Here is a 19,182-nt window from a genome sequence, read left to right on the forward strand (position 1 = left end):
ACTAACATTCTGATAAGAAGAAGAAGAAGAAGAAGAAGAAGAAGAAGAAGAAGAAGAAGAAGAAGAAGAAGAAGAAGAAGAAGAAGAAGAAGAAGCAGTTGCAATGCCAATAGTGTTTTGTTTAATGATACTTTCAATTGCAGATGTTACTTATCATTGAAGTTCAGTATGGGTGAGGAATGACAAAACGAATTTTGCTTGGAACCCCTACTACACACAGGGTTCTTTTAAGTGTGGTAAATCTATTATATGATACCAGCAGTTTTACTTCCTTCAGACAGAAAATCATGAAGTTCTTTATCCCCGTTTATAATACATCACTCTTAGATAGATCTTAACTTGTAAACCTCAGTTCAAATGGCTAGAACTACAAAATGAAGGAGGTCAACCTCAAAACGCAGAACTGATGTAAAAATTCATAGTTGCTGTGATAATCTATTTGCCGCAGATGTTTGTTGAAAAAAAATTATATATATATATATTTTTTACGTTTGACTTTTCTTTTTTATTGTCGGTAAGTTTGTTGAAATATTGTCATATCAGTTAATCAGGTAAACGAAGAAAAAAAGAAGACTACAGTACACTTGGTCAGGATCAAGTACACAATAAAAGACTCCAAGTATGGTCCTTTTTACAATTTTTATTCTCATCTTCACAAGTTCTGATGCGATGACTATTTCCAGTTTTCATCAAAAGTCAAATGATTAACTGGAATCTGCACCAAGCTCAGGAACGAATATTTTCAAACTCCTGTACAATACAAGTATCAAGAGTCCATTCCTTGATACAGTTTTTTACATCGTTCTCATTCTCATTCACAAATTAAATCATTCGTCGTATAAAACACGCACGCGTACACACACACACACACACACAATCACACACATTTTTGCTACTACAATCTGAGATGACTTACAATGGCGCACATATGTGCATTAGTCTTCGGGGGTTCATCCCACACAGGAACTTGAGTTCCTTTCGCCCCTCCTCTGTGCAACTCTGCTCATTCTGTAACCAGCGGCGATCTATGTAGTAGTCCAAACAACTCTCAATTTCCTTCTCATTGTATTCCGGTACATAGATTGGCACAAATGGATCGAAGTGCTCAAAACCCTGCAAAAATAATAAACACTTGTTAAGTTCTACTAATAATGCTGTCCACCTTGAAAGCTGCTGCTCATTCTGCTTTGTTTGTCAATAAACTATTTTCAGTATCTCAGAAGTCATTCTTGATCGATGATGGTAAGTAGAAGAATATGTCACATTTTAGAGAAATTTTTCTGTCATTTCTAAGGGAGGGGAGAGACAATAATTACCATTTTACATAAAATGATGGGAAATTTCATGGTATGAAAGTATGCAACAAAATTTATGGCACTAATTTGGGAGAGGTCACTACAGAGTGTCATTCACGTAATCCCATATCTGGCATTTTGCTAATGCTAGTATCGCATTAGATTTTTCCCATTATAACTTTTGAAAGGAGTGAAATACTGAGCTGAAGTAATTACACGCATTTTTTTCAAAATTTGGAACTTTCTTTTTGATGTATCACAGCATATAGTTTCTTTAAAAAAAAATGTCCATACCTGCTTTAATACTTTCTGGCCCTATTATGGTCAAGGTCAACTGGCTTTTGTATTGCAAGTTACATGTTTTTATTTTATTTACAAAAGGGTAAACTGTTTGGCGAAATACCTGCATTCAAGAAAAGGTTTAGAAACTTTTGAAAGGCAATAATAATAAGGAATAAGACGAGAAGTCCACTGACTTTACAAAGACATGACTATAATTCCATCATAACTGAGCTACTGATCTAACAAATATTTTCTCTACAGAATATGGTGTAATATTCAAAGAAAATTCTTCAAGCCAACACTTAAAGTCAGCCAGGGAGGGACAAACTTGCAACCCCTTTTATTTTGGTGTGATTGACATTTGAATTTGATACTTAGAAAAATGCTCAGATAGCAATCAGTGCAGAGAGTGGATACCATACATCCACGAGAAAGGACTGAACTATTTTGCCAGGAGTCATCTCATTCAAGGACAAGATTCTTTTAAATGCCATAATATCAAGGACCTTCTCGCTTTACTTCCTTTCTGAAGGAAGCCATGCTAAGGAATTTTATTGGTCTTAAAATACATCGTCCTCAGCAAAGTTTGAAACCACGAACATCAAACATAAATGAGAAATAGACTCTAAATTTCGCCTTCAGGCTCCCCTTCTTAAATATACAACAAACTTTACATTATGGGTTCTTTTCTCCCTCCTCCTTCCCTTTGAAAGAAGCCCAGTAAGGATATTTAGAACCATTACTAATTCCAACATTCTCTGTTTCTATTTTCTTTTATGTTCTATATTCTACTGCAACACACGACAAGTTACAAAATGTAAAAAATCAAACAGAAATTTTTCAGCTGGTCATAATGAAGCCCCTATACTTTGATAGAGTTCTACTGCTTAGATGGTTAACAAATATGCAATAATTAACTATGAAATGATGATGTGCAAGTAGATTGTCCACATAATACCTATGTATGTGAGCAACTTTAATTACAACAAAAATTCTACTCAAGAAAACCAAGAATCGAAAGTAGACATTTTTGTATCTTTCTAATCCCAACGCATTCTCACCTCTTTCCCAAGCAGATAAACTGGCAGACAAGATTCTCTTCTGTCATCAGCTACTCCAGTGTTGTCTACAGTTATAACCACAGCACCATTGCACTAAAAATCAAACATTAAGTTAAGTAAATATACATCTTACTCACGAAATGTCAGGTGTTCACTAAAGTTGAGTTATGATGTGAAATGTGGATTAATGATTTCTTATTTGGATATAAACAACAATCATATAACATAATTGCAGGGCCAATCACAACCATTTCGGCATTCTCCTATCTTAACTTTGACTTGTTTCATATGAAGATTACTAAATAACCTCTCATTCCAATTTACACCAATTTTCTTCAGGATACCCATAAATTAATTAAATTCACTCTGTCACAAGCCTTTTTTAAATCCACAAATGCTACACATACTTCATTATTTTTCTCTAGGTACCTTTCGTTGATTGTTTGTAACGGTCCAATTGCATCTCTTGTAACTTTTCGCTTTCTGAAAAAACTAAATTATTGTATATTAATACCAACCCAATCATATTTAGTGATTTCCATGAAAGCTTCAGTCAATGTAACCTTCGATGGTGTGACTTGAACTTTATCTTCTGTGACTATGCGTGTCCTTGGATGGAAGAAGGCATTAAATCCATCTATTACAACAAGCGTTTTGCACCTAGAAGAAAAATAAATACTACTGTAAACATAATTTAATTTACTCATTTATCAGTAAGGATTAATAATGGTACTTTAACACCACCAATAATAATTATTGTTATGAAGTATTAACAGCGCTGGATTTTTTTTAACTAATGCCACCAGGTTGTCTTTCGACATTTTTGGTTTTCTCTTCTGACAGTGGCTTATACGTAAATCACTTCTGAAGTTTGGCACCTGGAAAGTGGAGTTATGTTATGCTGATAATATGGCACCAGGAGAGATCTTAATCTAGATTCCAGACCATGGACGAACACTGAAACAATTCCTGAGATCTAACCAGGAATCAAACCTGGGACCTCAAGAACTGTAGCCAGAAGCTCTGACCACTAGAGCATGAGAGACTGTGCTTCTTAAATAATAAAGTCACTTTTAATTAATTAAAAAATTCTCCTCACTTCCTTTGAATTCAGGACCAGCAATATTTTTTCAATGTGTGGGCCTATGGTATGGTAAAAAAAACCTATACTTAGATACTCAAAATAATGACATTTCTTAGCAAATAATTTCAAAAAATGTAGAATGTGGACAAATGAATAACGGTGAGGCCAACAGGCCACTTTCACATGGGTAAGCAGTGATGTGAAAATTCAATACTTTAATCAAACCCATAGGATTTGTAGGGTTTGAACATCAAACTTAAAGACATGTATATTATAGACACATGGATGGTCGGCCATTAAAAACAAATATAAAAATAATAAAAAAAAAATAGTACTGCTATCGACATTCTTTACATTGGGTAGTCCAGAGAGACATAAAAATGGCTGCCTCATATGTAAATTTGTATAGGCTTAAAGTCTATGAGAAATATAAACTGAAATGATGAAGATATTCGAGATCACTAGTTTGCAGTGATATGATTATAAATTACCATTCAGATTTGCAGACTGAAACTGGTCACAGGCAATGGATGTTTACAGGAATTCAAAATGCATAGCATGGTTTTCTTTCGAATTATGGTAAAACTGTGAGTTGCATACAGTAGAATTAAGGCATTTTCTATTTTCAAAAAGTGATTTTTTTTTATTACTATGTTATTTTCAAAAGACGAGTTAAATTATCCTACGTTATTTCAGTTTACTTTTGGGTTAATATATCTTAGTAAAGGTAAAGGTATCCCCGTCACACGCCATGAAGGCACTTGAGGGGCATGGAAGTAGAGCCCCATGCTTTCCATGACCTTGGCACTAGAATGAGGTGGTGTGGTTGGCACCACACTCAATATATCTTAGTACGTCATTAATGTGTAATGAACTTCACTTGAACATATTACATTATTGACAAACCATTCTATTATTTCAAGTTGCGTGCAAATGTGCTGTTGAAATATACGCACACAGCAGTAGATTTAACATGAAGAATTACCTATAAATCTGTGTCTGTTAATTTCAAGTCAATAAATCAAATATCAATGTCTAAGACAACTCGATCTATCTTGATGCGAGATTTTTTAGTTTTTGCGCATGGCAGAAACATTCAGTGTTTTAGAGCTATATACTGCGTCCAACATCAAGAATAGCAATGAAATGGAAACGTGCAAATTTAACTCAAAACAGTGTCAGCAGCCTCTAAAAATATATGACATCTGCCATTCAGCAAGAATTTTTATGCCAGATTCCCTGCTAATGCTTTCATTGAATTAAAAATGTTCTCCCTTCATTCAGCCAATTACAGTACTTCAGACTGTCTGCTACTAGTGATTTATGGGAGTCTGAAGAAAAAACGTGTAAGTGAAAAAAACGTATAATGGAAATAAAATTTAATAGCATCTGAAACAGCAAACTTAGTACAGTAAAACTTCATTCATACGTTTTTATGGGGGTCTGAAGAAAAAAACACGCGAGAAAAACATATAACAGAAATAAAATTTAATAACATCCGAAATAGCATACTTGTTTTTTCGCTGTATATACGCACATTTCTGGTGGCATGGAAGAGAAGGCCTGATGGCTTTAACACCACCAGAATAAATAAATTTATTATTTAATACAGTAAAACTTCATTTATATGTTTTTATGAGGGTCTGAAGAAAAACGTGTGAGAAAAATGTATAATTGAAATAAAATGTAGTACATGTATTAACATCTGAAATAGCACACTTAATACACTAAAACTTCATTTATAGGTTTTTATGGGGTCTGAAGAAAAAAGTGCAAGTGAGAAAAACGTATAATTAAAATAAAATTTAATAACTTCTGAAATACGTTTTTATGGGGATATGAAGGAAAAACACATAAGTGAGAAAAACATACAACTAAAATAAAATGTAATAACCTCTGTAGCACACATACCAGTAATATAGTAAAACTGCATTTATACGTTTTTATGGAGGTCTGAAGAAAAATGAGAAAAACTTATAACTGAAATAAAATTTAATAACATCTGAAATAACATACACACCAGTAATACAGTAAAACTTCATTTATACATTTTTATTTATTTATTTATTTTATTTACTTATTCTGTAGAGTTAAGACCATGAGGCCTTCTCTTCCACACTACTAGAAGTGAAATATACATTGAAACAATAAGAGTCTGAACAAAAAATGCGTGAGAAAAACATATATCTGAAATGAAATTTAATAGCATCTGAAATATCATACTTAATACAGTAAAACTGAAATGACTCTTAATAACATCTGAAATACGCATTTGAAGACTATATCATACTTAATACAGTAAAACTGAAATGACTCTTAATAACATCTGAAATAAGCATTTGAAGACTATATGGAGATCTTCATTTAATAACAAGTATTCATTTTACAAAGTCATTTATTTTGGACTGCTTGTTCCAAATGAATAAACCAAGCAATCAAATTGTGATAATTTTTCCATAATTTGTTCAGTTACATCAAAATGTGTTGCAAAATGTTTCAATTGTTTCTAAACCAGTAACAGTGTCATTAAAGGACACAAGATTAGTGCAGGAAAACATGAGCAGCTTTGAATTTCCACGAACTTAAATTGGACCACTTCCTAACAATGAACATGTACTGTATTTTCGCCTTCTTACATTTTCATGTCGAACCTAATTTCAAGCAAAACTGATTTAGAATGTACAAATAACCTTTCGTATCTCCCAGGGTTTAAAATACAATCATATAAGTATAAAGAAAGAATAAACGAAAAACATACATCCGAAATAAATTAACATGGAAAGTATAGAAATTTTGCTGGGACATCAGGAAAAAAAAAAAAGGAATGAGTGTGAAAAATGCATAAATGTGAAATATATAAAAGAAGTTTTACTGTACGTGTATAAGCAACAGTACCTTCTACAATCTTTTTGCTGTCAGAATAAGCCTACAGTAAACAATAGCACATGACTGAAATGAAACTTGGTTCGCCACAACTTAAGCCACTGATGCTCAGTACATGATTCTGCCAAATGTAGCACATTCTTTTTCATGTTAAATATTTACATTACGCGTCAAAGTAAGCCTAACATCACTACAATGCATTTGTTTGCTTAGGAAACAGTGACTTTCTAATTAATTACATTATTTTAAACTTCGTGTTAGGTCAATCGCTCTTGAACAAAGATGGTATTCTTCTCTTATGTTTAACTACATACATTGTGAATGCAGAAGTCATACTACCATGTGCTTACATGGACAGCGAGCTCAAGCAATGCCAGGGTATTACAAAAACATACTACTTTAGTATTAGGTACTCTTTGTATTCATCCGCTTTGTTGAGAAATTCATACTAAATAAAAGTACCTTTTCTTTTATATGTTGTTGTTTTCTAATGCCAGGTGTTTGACAAAGTCATTTGATCTCTTGCACTCCAATATTTTTCAAAGATATTATCATGACCAGCCAATGAAGCACAGATTTTGAGGTGTTCCAAATCCATTTCTTGGTTTGAGTTGCACAATGTGCAGTTAGGGGACTGATATATTCCAATTCTATGCAGGTGTTTGGCCAAACAATCATAGCCTGTTGCCAATCTAAATGCAACTACAGACGATTTTCGTGGTAAATCGGGAATTAACTGTGGATTTTGATGCAGAGAGTTCCATTATTTCCCTTGGGATTGAGTTATCAAATTTTGTTTGTTGAAGTCTAAGTATGTAGATTTAATAAATCTCTTCACAGAGTAATACATAGATTTAGTAACAGGTCTGTAAGTAGCAGTGCTGCCCTTCTTTGCTAAAGCATCCGCATTCTCGTCTCCCAGGATTCCACAATGGGATGGTATCCATTGGAGTACAATTCTTTTATTGAGTGATATTAATTGAGAGAGCAGTTTAGTTATTTCTGCTGTTTTCTGTTAATTTCCTCTTTACCCTTTCCTATCCAGTCCTCTAACTGAACTCTTACTTTCTCCGACCCCAACGGCATTAGAGCATTCGAGGCCTAGGGGTTCATTTCCCTTTCCTTCCTCCTCTTTCTACTTTTCTATTCCTAGTGCTGACCTGCTATGGCACTAAAATCGTCCTCCAGTGGCTTAAGGAGGGAAAGCTGGTGATCAACAAGATCTCCCAGCTAGGTCCAATGAACCCGTCGACCAACAGCAGGTGTGGTCCTCCAGACATTCTGGGGGTTGTGTGTGAATGAAGTAGCCACCAAAACGTTAAAATATGGTGTTCACTTAAATCGGCTACAACTTGCCACTTAACTCCAATATGAAATGAGTACCATTTTCTTTTATATAATGTTGTACATATGAGTTCAGTCATATGCTTTATCATACTTGCCAACTAAAAATCTAAAATTCTAATTTTCTATTAGAATAAATACAAAGTTATGGTCCTCAAATATAGAACTATATATTTCTGTGTCGTGTGTTTCGACTAGTAGCCAATTATAGGTATGACAGCCACGTGCTTGTGTTTACATTATAATTATTCTAACAATAAAAAGATTGTAGAAGCAGGTTGAATGGAATTACAGCTTTCATGAACGATATATCTCCCTTCTATGTACTTCATATTGCTCAAACATCGGGTCAGTTTCGTAAAATTAACTGACAATTACATGTCATACTGAGATAAGCTGAGTAGTTTGATACATTATCAGCAGAAGTACTGAGAAATTTAAAAAATACATCCAATAGGATGCAAGCAACTCACCGGCCCTGTGTGGAGTGGGCTTTAATCTCCTTCACCAACGCCACTACACAGTCTGATGCATACTTCACTCGCTTTATCCCATGTTCCACCAGTTCCATTATAGGTGCACCCTTCTCTGTAACCTCTCGCTTGCTCCACACATATTCATTTGATAAACGTAGCTAGAAGAGAGACACATTCATAAAATTCATTAAGATGTTAATATTAAACATTCTCAGTTTCAGCAATGGCATTGGATTATTATAACAACTTGACTGTCTTTCTTCAGATATTGATTTTGTCTACTTTAGTTAATGAATTAAAACTTCTAACCTTCATGCTGATCTCACACAATCACTAATACTGATACATAGTAAAACTGACCATATGGGTCATGCTGATGGCTAAACAGTATGAAAAATTCTTACTGGTCACTGATGAAATAAATGTCTGTATTTGCTACACTGATAACAAAACTGTTAGTATCAGTAATACACTATGTAGAGCCCACGAATATATTGTTATTGTGAGAAATGCAAGTCAGAAATCAGAGAGGCCACAAGACTTCAAAAGTTGTATTTCTATTTTTAAAGAGTTCCCTGACCTGTGGCACGTAAAGAGCAAAGAACATTTGAACAAAAATAAACGCAGAAATGTGTGCGAGAAACTAAATGAAGTTTTGAACACAATTAAATCAGATGCTTCCACAGACAGTACCAAAATAAAATAAATACTCTTCAAAGCAATAAAAAAAAAATCAACGACTCAAAACAAGTAGTATTAGGGCATAAGAAGTATACGAAAAAAATAAAAATGTATCATTAATGGTTTGGTGCAGATACAAAGTTTTTTAACTTTTTATATAACAACATGGTCTATTGATGGTTTGATGAAAAGTAACAAAATCCCTTCAACACTGTACAGAAGATAAATTTAAAATTACAAAACTAAAGCCTGGTTGAGACGGTGCGTGTTTCTGTGATGGATTCCAAGGTGGCTGCACGGATGGGTAGCCTGTGTGCTGACTGGCTGGCTCCCGTGTTGCCTACAGTGATGGTAGTTGTTCACACGGAGCTGGCTCTTTTCACAGTTAAATTGGAAAATCATCTGCTGCTTCATCTGTTGCCAACACTCATGGTCAGAAAGAAACTAAACCGTGAGTGGAAAACAACTAAAGTCCTACATTAACAGTAGTAAATGTCGTAATAAAGTAATTAAGCCATAAGTGCAAAACAGCTAAAGTCCGATATTTAATTGTTGTTTCTTAGAAACTAAGGAATATAGAAAAAACAGGTTTAGTTAGAAAACAACGAACATGGCGACATGGTTTCAGTGGTGATATTATATGATCATCTTTGGTTTCCAGCCTGCAAACCATCGCGAAAAATAGCAAGGAACCTACCCTCGAAATCCAGCAAGCTAGCCATCCACGGAGCCACCAGAGCGCATTACTTCTGGTGAGTGACCACGCAGGCAACCTATCCGCGCAGCCACCTTGGAATCCATCACAGAAACACGCACCATCTGAACCGGGCTTTACTTACATCTAATTTTTCTAGCAAGGCTGCATTCTGACATTTGAAATGGATAAGCCATGCAGCTGCATCCAAGTTCAGATCCACATAGCCTTCTCTCGTAGCTGAATTAGAGACTTCTTTGCTTGCCCTCATCCAGTTGGGAACTGCAATATTCGATTCATTATTGGTTTCATAAATTTTCTTGATCCAAATTTTTTTTTAAATTATCGGTAGATATCTCTTATGTCAATGCATTTCTTAATTAATTTCGTCTAACACAAAATCCTTATTAAGCCACATATGACTTAGTTGGTACAGAAGATTCTGAATATATGTGACAAAACTTGAGAACACACTTCTTAACATGTTTCACAAAGTTTTTATTTTTAAAACAAGTTTCCATTAAAATAATTTTCTATCCAATACTGTACCAAATTACCTTTCATTAAGATTCTGGCTGATACATACACCTATTACTTGGTAGTACATGTCACTTGATGATATGTGTCAGAGAAAGAACAATAATATTGTTTGTATACATCTGAAGTCTAATTAGTGGAATATGTAGCTAATCGGCATGTATGCAATGGAGGAGGAAAGGAACTGGCTACCCTACCCCATTATCATAAGTTACCTCATAAGTGGTGTCTTATCACTTGTGGGGTTCAGATCTGTCTTTGGACAGTTGACTAAACAACTGTACCCAATTAATGCATTAGAATGACTAAATGGACACATACTGCTCCTTCTCGAAAGCTTGACTCATCTGAGACAAGAGCAGCTGACCTAAGGGCCAATAACACACAGCATTAGATGTTGTAACAACTCCCTAATTACAAATGGATCTCTCTGAATTATGATAAATGACAATTGATTCCAGTGGCAGGAGAAACTTAAGTGCAAGGCTGAATACAGAGATATACACAGAAGTACGATGTGGATAAGGGCAGGAGAGTTATATAAAGATTCGTTGAAAGGTGTGGGGGCCCTTAACTTTGTTCAGGATGAAATTCAGCAGCAAATTAAAATGAGAACAATAATTTTCTCCGTACAAATACACGTCACTGTTCATTAGCAGGAAACCACAAATTTAAGTCACACAGAGCTTGGTGTGCACTCAATGTTGGCTGTCTGACATCTGTCAACCCACTTGAGTTAAGTGAATATAATGTGAATAATTGAGCTGGGTCTGGTAGAGTTCCTGGGTAGCTCAGTCGGTAGAATGTTAGCGCGCTCAGCCAAAGGTCCCAAGTTCGATACCTGGCCCCAAAACAATTTTTCCCTTGGAAATTATTCAATTTTCCTCCAGTTTCAGTTACAAAGAGAAGTCTTGAATTGAAACAGAATTTATAACGTCACTGTTAGCAAAAATAAGAATTCTTTAAACTATCAACATCAACAGTGACTATCATTCACCGCAGATTACTTACCCCAAGGCACATGAATGAGCAGAGACCCTGACTCATATCCATAGTGCAGGACATGTGCAAGTGTGATGGACTTCCCACATCCAGCCTCACCATCTGAGTGTCAGTTCAGGAAAACACTAATAATATGCAGAAAAACCAGCTCTGAAAACAAGACACTATGATCTCTCATCAAAATCTGCCTATTCATACAATTTCTTCAAGATTCTGAACAAACACAATTGTGTTAGTAATTTCCCTTTTTAAGTCCATCCCCTTCCGAAGCATTAATAGGTATTTTCTTTTAAAGCCATGGCACAAATATCCATAACACTTGAGCTAAGGAAACAAATGAGAAAGAAAGTAGCTTGGTGTCTACAATGTCAACAAAATGGCTACAAGCCATGAGTCAATAAATATGACCATCTTGAGAAAAATACAAACAATATGGCGAGGTATTAAAGCCCAAGAAAGACTGCATAACAAACAAAATAAAGCCCAAGAGAAATTTTTAACTATGTAGCATTTGACAAATAATGCAATATGCTCTGTTGAATATTTTTATTTTGTGAGCAATTTATGATTCAACATTAATCTGTATTCTTTAATTAACTTAATGCAATTCATTTTATTATTTTCTCTCCAAATTTCTTGTCCAAGGTCATCTACACCTGTCTTATCACTCTTTTAAAAGAATATTAAAATAAAAATATAACATGTTAAAAAAAAATTATAATATTTCTGAAGTAAATGGAAAAAATGGAAGCAATTACGCAATAAATCTAATTTATAATTTAATACGAGTAACTACTGAAGTGGCAACATACAGATTATTTCCTGGCCATGATTACCTCTATAAATATCATCATCATCATCATCATCATCATCATCATCATCATCATCATCACCATCACCATCACCATCACCATCACCATCACTATCACCATCATCTTTATAATAAGTAATAGTCCTAAAAAGAATGTTCCAGTCTACAAATTTTCTTTCCATCTCTTCACAGGGCGTCCTAGTGATGTTTCTCCTGCTGGTCTGTAATTCAAGACTGCTTGAGGGATCCTTTTTCTAGGCATATGCTGACATGATGATGCTAGCAAGCAGTTGGAGGGAAACATTATTTCTTACATAGAACAGATATTGTAGAATCTCCTACATGCTCTTTCTCAAATATTAATAAAATTATGAATCAAGGTCATCATCTTCACTGCCCAACGTTTACTCAATTTCCCCATTTGAGTGCAAGAGAGTGAATGGCACTGTCAACTGCTCAACATTAGATACCAACCAACAACCTTTTCCTCCAATATATTTTGCCACAGACAATTTCTAACAGGATATGGATGAAAATTAAACTTACCACTTAAAATTCTGGTTTACTACCATTAAAATGAACATTAATTTTTTTCAGCTCAAATTATTCCACCAGCATTGTTTATGCAAGGATTTGTGGGAAATCAGTTAAGATAAGGAACTCCCTCGAGATTTTTTTTAAGTGACAGACCTATAGTATAAGTGCTACGATAAACACTATCTGTATTACTATTATCATCATTATCATTATTTTTATTAAAAGAGACAAATAATGATGATTATAGAAAAAGGACCATCTTCTGCGAACCTCTGGAAAAAGAACTAAGGAAGAAAATAGTGAAGTGCTTTGTTTGGAGAGTGGCGTTCTATGGGGCAGAAATATGGACATTACGAAAAAGTGAAGGGAAGTGACTAGAAGCATTTGAAATATAGACATGAAGAAGAAGAATGGAGCATGTGAAATGGACAGATGGAATACAAAACAAAGCTGTGTTGGAAAGAGTAGGTGAAGAATGATGTTGAAACTGATCAGGAAGAGATAAAAGAATTGGTTGGGTCAATGGCTGAGAAGAAACTGTCTGCTGAAGGATGCAATGGAAAGAATGGTGAATGGGAGAAGAGTTCGGGGCAGAAGAAGATATCATATGATAGACGAGACATTAAGATATAATGATCATATGCGGAGACCAAGAGGAAGACAGAAAATAGGAAAGCTTTAAGAATGCTGTAAAAGATTTGCCCTATGAAAGAGAGGAGTGAGAAGAGGTGACTGAGAAGAGATGAAAAGGATGAATGGAGAAGGGAAGGGGGAGAGAAAGATAGAAAGAGAGGAGTCAGAGCTATCCTGTCTTTGGGGAAGAAACAAACTGCATACTGAAAAAAGGATAAAAAAAATGTGTAAGCACAGAGAGGTATTCTCCTTCATAGATTTCTAGCTAGTCCTAGTTTTGATGACTGCAATACACGTGATGTATTTCTGCTAGCCGTTGTTCCTAAAAATTGTGTTCAGAAAGTTGTAGACACACACTTCAGTCACAAAAATGAAGTAAGAAACAACTGCACATACAATTCAAATGCCACCTCAGACAAACTGTGACTTATAAACAGCATGCATAGCTAGGCAAGGATACAGACGACATATCTGACCACAGGACGTGAGTAGTCAGCTGCCCTCAAGTAGTGCAGGAGCTCCAGGGCTGGACTGCGCACCATGACGCATGCCTCTCTGAATGTCTTGGTCTGCTCAATGAAAAGCTTGGGCAGACCTCCATGCAAGTACAGCCGCTGCTTCACGTCTTCTGGAATTGTGTAGAACTGGCAGTCGTGTCTGTGATCATGCTTCAGCTGCAAAATAACAAACAAAAAGGAAGTAAAATGTCATGCCTTTCAAACATACACATTTTTCAGACCACAACAAACACCTTGATTTCAGGATGATCTGAATGACTTTTACCTAACTTTAGCAGCTGATTTAGTTGCCTCCACCATTCATGAATCTACTTTTTCCCATTATAAAAATATACACGTATCTTGAAAACAATGGTAGAGAGTGTCCTTCTGTATGAGTCAGAGTGTTGGACTTTGAATGATAGATGGAGGAAAAAGTTGGAGAGCACTGAGATGGATGGGTTACGTCGAAGTATGAGAGTGTCTCGGTTGCAGCATGTAAAAAATGATTTTATTAGAGAAGAGATGGAAGCAGAAGAAACTGTAGTAAACAGGATTGAGGAACAGATACTGCAGTGGTATGGACATGTACAAAGAATGGAGGAGGATAGATGGCCCAGACGGATAATTCATTGGTCCCCCACAGGATGAAGGAAAAGAGGAAGGACTCGTTTAAGTTGGTGTGGTAGTGTGAAAAAAGTTATGACTAAATTCGACTTAGAAGATGGAAGTGGAATGATAGATCCTTATGGTGGACAGGAATTAGAAGTAACCGCTGAAAAGTGGATAGCTGAATTAAGAAGAAGATAAAAATATACAGAAAAAGTACTCTAATGACGTGGACATGGACAAATAAGTGAGTAACTCTTCTCTGCTCAGAATAACAATCAACTGTATTGTATTAAAAAAATAAATCTCCTGCTTTACTTTCTTGGTTTGAGTGAACAGCTACGTAATATTTCTGACATAAAATGAATCGCTTCATAAAGAAAGGGCATCAGTCACATTTTTTTCGAAATTGAGTTAACATTGAATTTCCCATCTTGAATGCTCAACACATCATTTTATCAAGAAAAGAAACCAGTCCAACATTTCTTTCATCGTGATATTGTGTTCGGAATGTGAGCATTTTGTAAAGGAAGAGGCATCGGTCTGGACAGTTTTTCTTCATTTCCCACAACTTAGCTAAACTGGACTGAAGCCCTTTCTTTATGAAGTGATTCAAATAACAAACGTACAAATTCATAATTGGGCGACATTATTAGAAAAACAACATTGTATAAATTGTGTTTCTATTATTATATCATATCATAACAAAAACACTAACTGGACTACTTTCTGCAGTGCGAAACCTCGGAAGTTTTGTCTCTGTAGAGGGCAGTACTTGTGAAGCCTCAGGAGCTAGAGTTAATGCTCGTCGTTGCAAGAAAACGCATGATATTCCCCTCAGCATGGACTCACTCGTCACTATAATCAAAAGAAAACAATTTTTTTATAATGTTTATCAAACACACATGAATAGCTATTACATTACACCTACTACTTGAAACAGATGTATAATAGGCAGTTAGCACAACTGAATCACATATAGGTTATAACATGAAGACATTGACGTCAACACACAAGAGCTAACATGAACTGGATATAGGAGGCAATGTTAGAAGTTTTGTTCAGTCAAAGACAGGAATTACAATCCGTTACTTATTATCACAGTGGTTGAACAATGTAGAAAATTTGTAATATGCACGTGATAATACACCCTACAATAGTACTACTGTTTATCTCCCAAGACTTAAATCAATTATTATGGTAATTACTCTACTCGAAATTACTCACTATGTTATAGCCAAAGAGTTAAATGTTTCATTTCTTGATTTTTGTCGTCAATATCTTTTAATTTTCCGGATAAATAGGCCTATTACTAATATTTTTCTTTTGTGAAGTAACACATATTTTCATTAATCTTTTCTGCAACAAAAATTGAAGTTTCTGCCATCAATCATAATTATGTGAATTACTTAAATATAATCTGAATTTAACTCAACTAGAAAAAAGATGGGCAGAACATACAAAAGGACACCTGAAATAGGAACTATGCTAACTTTACAAAGCAACAAATAGATGATGCCCTAAAAGATGTTATCGATAATGAACTATACCTGTTTTTTTGAAAGATGGGACATGACAGTTAAGCGGCCGAGCTTAACGCTATGCTGCCAATAATGGACGACCACGAGATCAGCTGATGTTAGCTAGCAGTTGATGTTAGTTTGCTAACGTTGAAACATTCACTGACAACTGATGCGAAGATGATAAAATAATACAAGAATCGACAGAGAATTAAATACGAAACATATTAATGTTGACATTGTATGCACAACAAATGGCACTATAGTAGAGAGCAGGAATATTGGCGGATGGAGGTATACCCCTTCATACTACCCAACCCACGTTCCACCCCTACTTTAGCTGTAAACGTTCTTCGAAGGGTCGCTTCCGAAACATCTTCCACTCCTCGCTACGTAACCTAAAGTCTGTAACATCGAAATAGTGTTTATATATAAACACTGTCTGTGTGTCAGTATTTAGTGCAATTTCTGTGCGCAGCATTACAATTATTTCATTAAACAACAGCACATGTGAACACTTCATTTGTTATAATACAAACTACTGGTATACAATATGCGACATGATTTTATAACTACTATACTGATATCGAATAGCATTCGTATTTTGAGGTGAATGAACTAATAAAATCAGTTGAATTCATGTCTTCCAAGTTCGAGAGTCTTAGAGAGGAATTGGCGCACACAAGACATGAACTCAACTCCACGCAGGAGGAGATGAAGAGGCTAGTGCAAGAAAATGACCATCTCAAACAGGAAGTGAGTGATCTGCAGCAGTACACACGCAGAGACAATATAATGCTATTTGGAGTTCCGGAGATCGATGAACAATCAACTCATGAAGTCTTTGACCAAATATCGGAAGTCATAGGCGGTAGTGAATTGGTGCAGCAGGATGTAAGCGTAGCACATCGCATACCATCCAGGCCAGGGAAGACGTGTCCTATTGTCATCCGCTTCACAAAGAATAGAAGTCGTGATGAATGGCTCCAGCTGTTCAGAAATGAGGCCAAAAATGATGACAGCGGTCCTGGGATTGCAACAAAGAAAGTCAACAGGGACCTTCCGGCAGGAAGAATCACAGCAGGTGACCAACTGACAGCAGTGACCAGAGACCTTTTGAACAAGACAAGGGTTGCAAGAAAAGATGAAGCCAGTCCCGTGAGTAAAATCACTAATGTTGACGATGTAAATAATTTGTAAATAGTATTGTGACGGTACCCAGATTTTATTTTATATGATATAATTGACTTAACAATGGCTAGTAATACTATATTAAATGAAATCCATCAGTGCAAATTTAATAATAATAATAATAATAATAATAATAATAATAATAATAATAATAATAATAATAATAATATAATAATAATGGTTTTTATTCACTGCAATGAGTATATTGCCAATATACTATCAGATCTTAAAATATTTCACTTAAACTTATAGTGACCTAATTCCTGTTTTCCTCATTCTCTTAATAACCAGAATTTCAATCTATTACGAAAATTTTAATTTGTTGTATTAATTAAAGTTTTTTTAAGTATTCGTAAACACTATAAATAATTCCTTTCCTTTCCTTTCTAGACATGTCGCTCAACTAGGCACAGAAGCAATTCCACTGTTAGTATTGAAAATTACTGTTTGAATATGTGCAGACAACAGCTACGATGACTACTCTCTCAATACCCAACGATTGGCTTGCAAGCAACTACACCCGAACGCATCGACACACTGCCAGTCAGTCATCCCAATGGACAGGTCAGAAGAGAGGGGGTGGTACGTGCAAAAATGTGCTATGTACGACCCGCCAATATCTTTGCTCCTTACTATAAGAGAGGTATTTAGCACTCATCACGTGGAAACTGTAACTTTGGCAACTCAACTGTCATTACCATAGCAACAGGACTCTCACACTATGTGATATTCAGTTGTTTTTCCGATCACAGCACTTATGTCATGTCCCATCTTTCGAAAAAAACAGATATACATTTGCGAAAAGCTGGCAAGAAATACAATATACTATATGGCACACTTATTAAGTATTATGGAAGAAGAATAAAAAAATTAGTAAACAATCTAGGCCCTATATTCTCTGAAAAAGAAGAGGCAGCTAAAATTTCAGGTATTCTGAAAAATTCACACAAACTCACATCCACAGACTTGCGAATGTTTGTAAAAAGCTACTAGGATAAATTATTGTGGACGCAATATCTCAAAATGTAAAAATAATTTGCCTGGGAAGAATGGGTAAGAAGTTTGCTGAAAAGGAACAAAAGTGTACTAGTAATGGTGAAACGGTTGGCAACTAACATGTTACTTATGTCCCGCCCACTATTGAGACATAGGCCAATTTTACACATATTTAGTATAACTTGTTGCTTCTTTGACAGGTTAGGTTTGGTTAGTTTAGGTTTTTGTTATAGCCTACCTTGCATATACGATTATAGCACAACATTGGCAGTGATAAAAGTGAAATATTCGTTCAGTGGGCGTTGGATACTCTACATTCACCCAAAGACAATATAAGGAACATCGACAGCTTTTAGGAAATTACCTATCTTTCAAATAGACCTAACCTATATTCATTCTACTCTCATGTTAATTAGTCCTCTATAACTTTCATTAACGTCAACTGAACTTGAAATATGAAAAAATAAAAAATAAATAACTTTACAATTTACTTGACTACATTTTAGAATAATATACTCAAATAAGATACAAGAAACAAGCCAATACGCCTAAGAGTAAATTAATGTAGTCTCTATAAACACAATTTTAAGACCTACAATTTGTGTGATGAATTGCCATTTTCACATTATATTTTAGAAATATTTCGAAACAGCTTTGCCAAAATATTCTAATAAATACAATCACTTACGGTCTTTACAAAACCTATAGACCATTTTTCCTTTCTTCACCTTTCTACATTGGCACCCATAGACAAATTACAACCACCATTGTAAAGTGTAGAGAATTAAAGAGCAGTGTTGCCAACTAAGAATTTCATTTACCGCTGCACAAGCTTAAAAAACAGCTGAATTGTAGTTTAAAAACTTCAGATTTTTCTTAACACATCACTTCCAAATTTGAAATACAAATTATATGTACACTTTTAGGAATTGGAGAATTTTATATAAATATACACAAAATTGTGGAAAATGTGTATTACTTTGGGGCTCTATGTTCTATGCAAAATCGTCCTCATTTTCGTACAGGAGCATATATAGGCGGAGTTCTTT

The 19,182-nt window shown here is 35.1% G+C and overlaps 1 protein-coding gene across 1 annotated transcript; it reads right to left on the reverse strand.

Annotated features, from left to right (window-relative positions):
- Positions 1–776: 776 nt before the first annotated feature.
- mRpS29 (mitochondrial ribosomal protein S29) lies at positions 777–18,933 on the reverse strand. The gene is made up of 9 exons (XM_069816744.1): positions 18,822–18,933; positions 15,145–15,284; positions 13,781–13,994; positions 11,349–11,441; positions 9,946–10,082; positions 8,423–8,583; positions 3,157–3,298; positions 2,639–2,731; positions 777–1,113 (listed from the first exon to the last, which is right to left on the reverse strand). Exons 1-9 carry the CDS (start codon positions 18,844–18,846, stop codon positions 913–915), a joined length of 1,206 nt encoding a protein of 401 aa, XP_069672845.1. The 5' UTR covers positions 18,847–18,933; the 3' UTR covers positions 777–912.
- Positions 18,934–19,182: the final 249 nt, after the last annotated feature.

This window comes from Periplaneta americana, chromosome 17, assembly GCF_040183065.1.
Source record: "Periplaneta americana isolate PAMFEO1 chromosome 17, P.americana_PAMFEO1_priV1, whole genome shotgun sequence".
Classification (NCBI taxonomy): domain Eukaryota; kingdom Metazoa; phylum Arthropoda; class Insecta; order Blattodea; family Blattidae; genus Periplaneta; species Periplaneta americana.

Bases quoted from the DNA above. Each gene is read 5' to 3' on its own strand.
- mRpS29 (XM_069816744.1), bottom strand. From the start codon at position 18,846: ATGGTCTATAGGTTTTGTAAAGACC. The intron at 13,995-15,144 runs GTTAGTGTTTTT...GTTATTTTGCAG, and splicing joins GCACTGCAGAAAGTAGTCCA to CTGAAGCATGATCACAGACA. The intron at 2,732-3,156 runs GTTGGTATTAAT...TTTGATTTTTAG, and splicing joins AAATCACTAAATATGATTGG to TGCAATGGTGCTGTGGTTAT.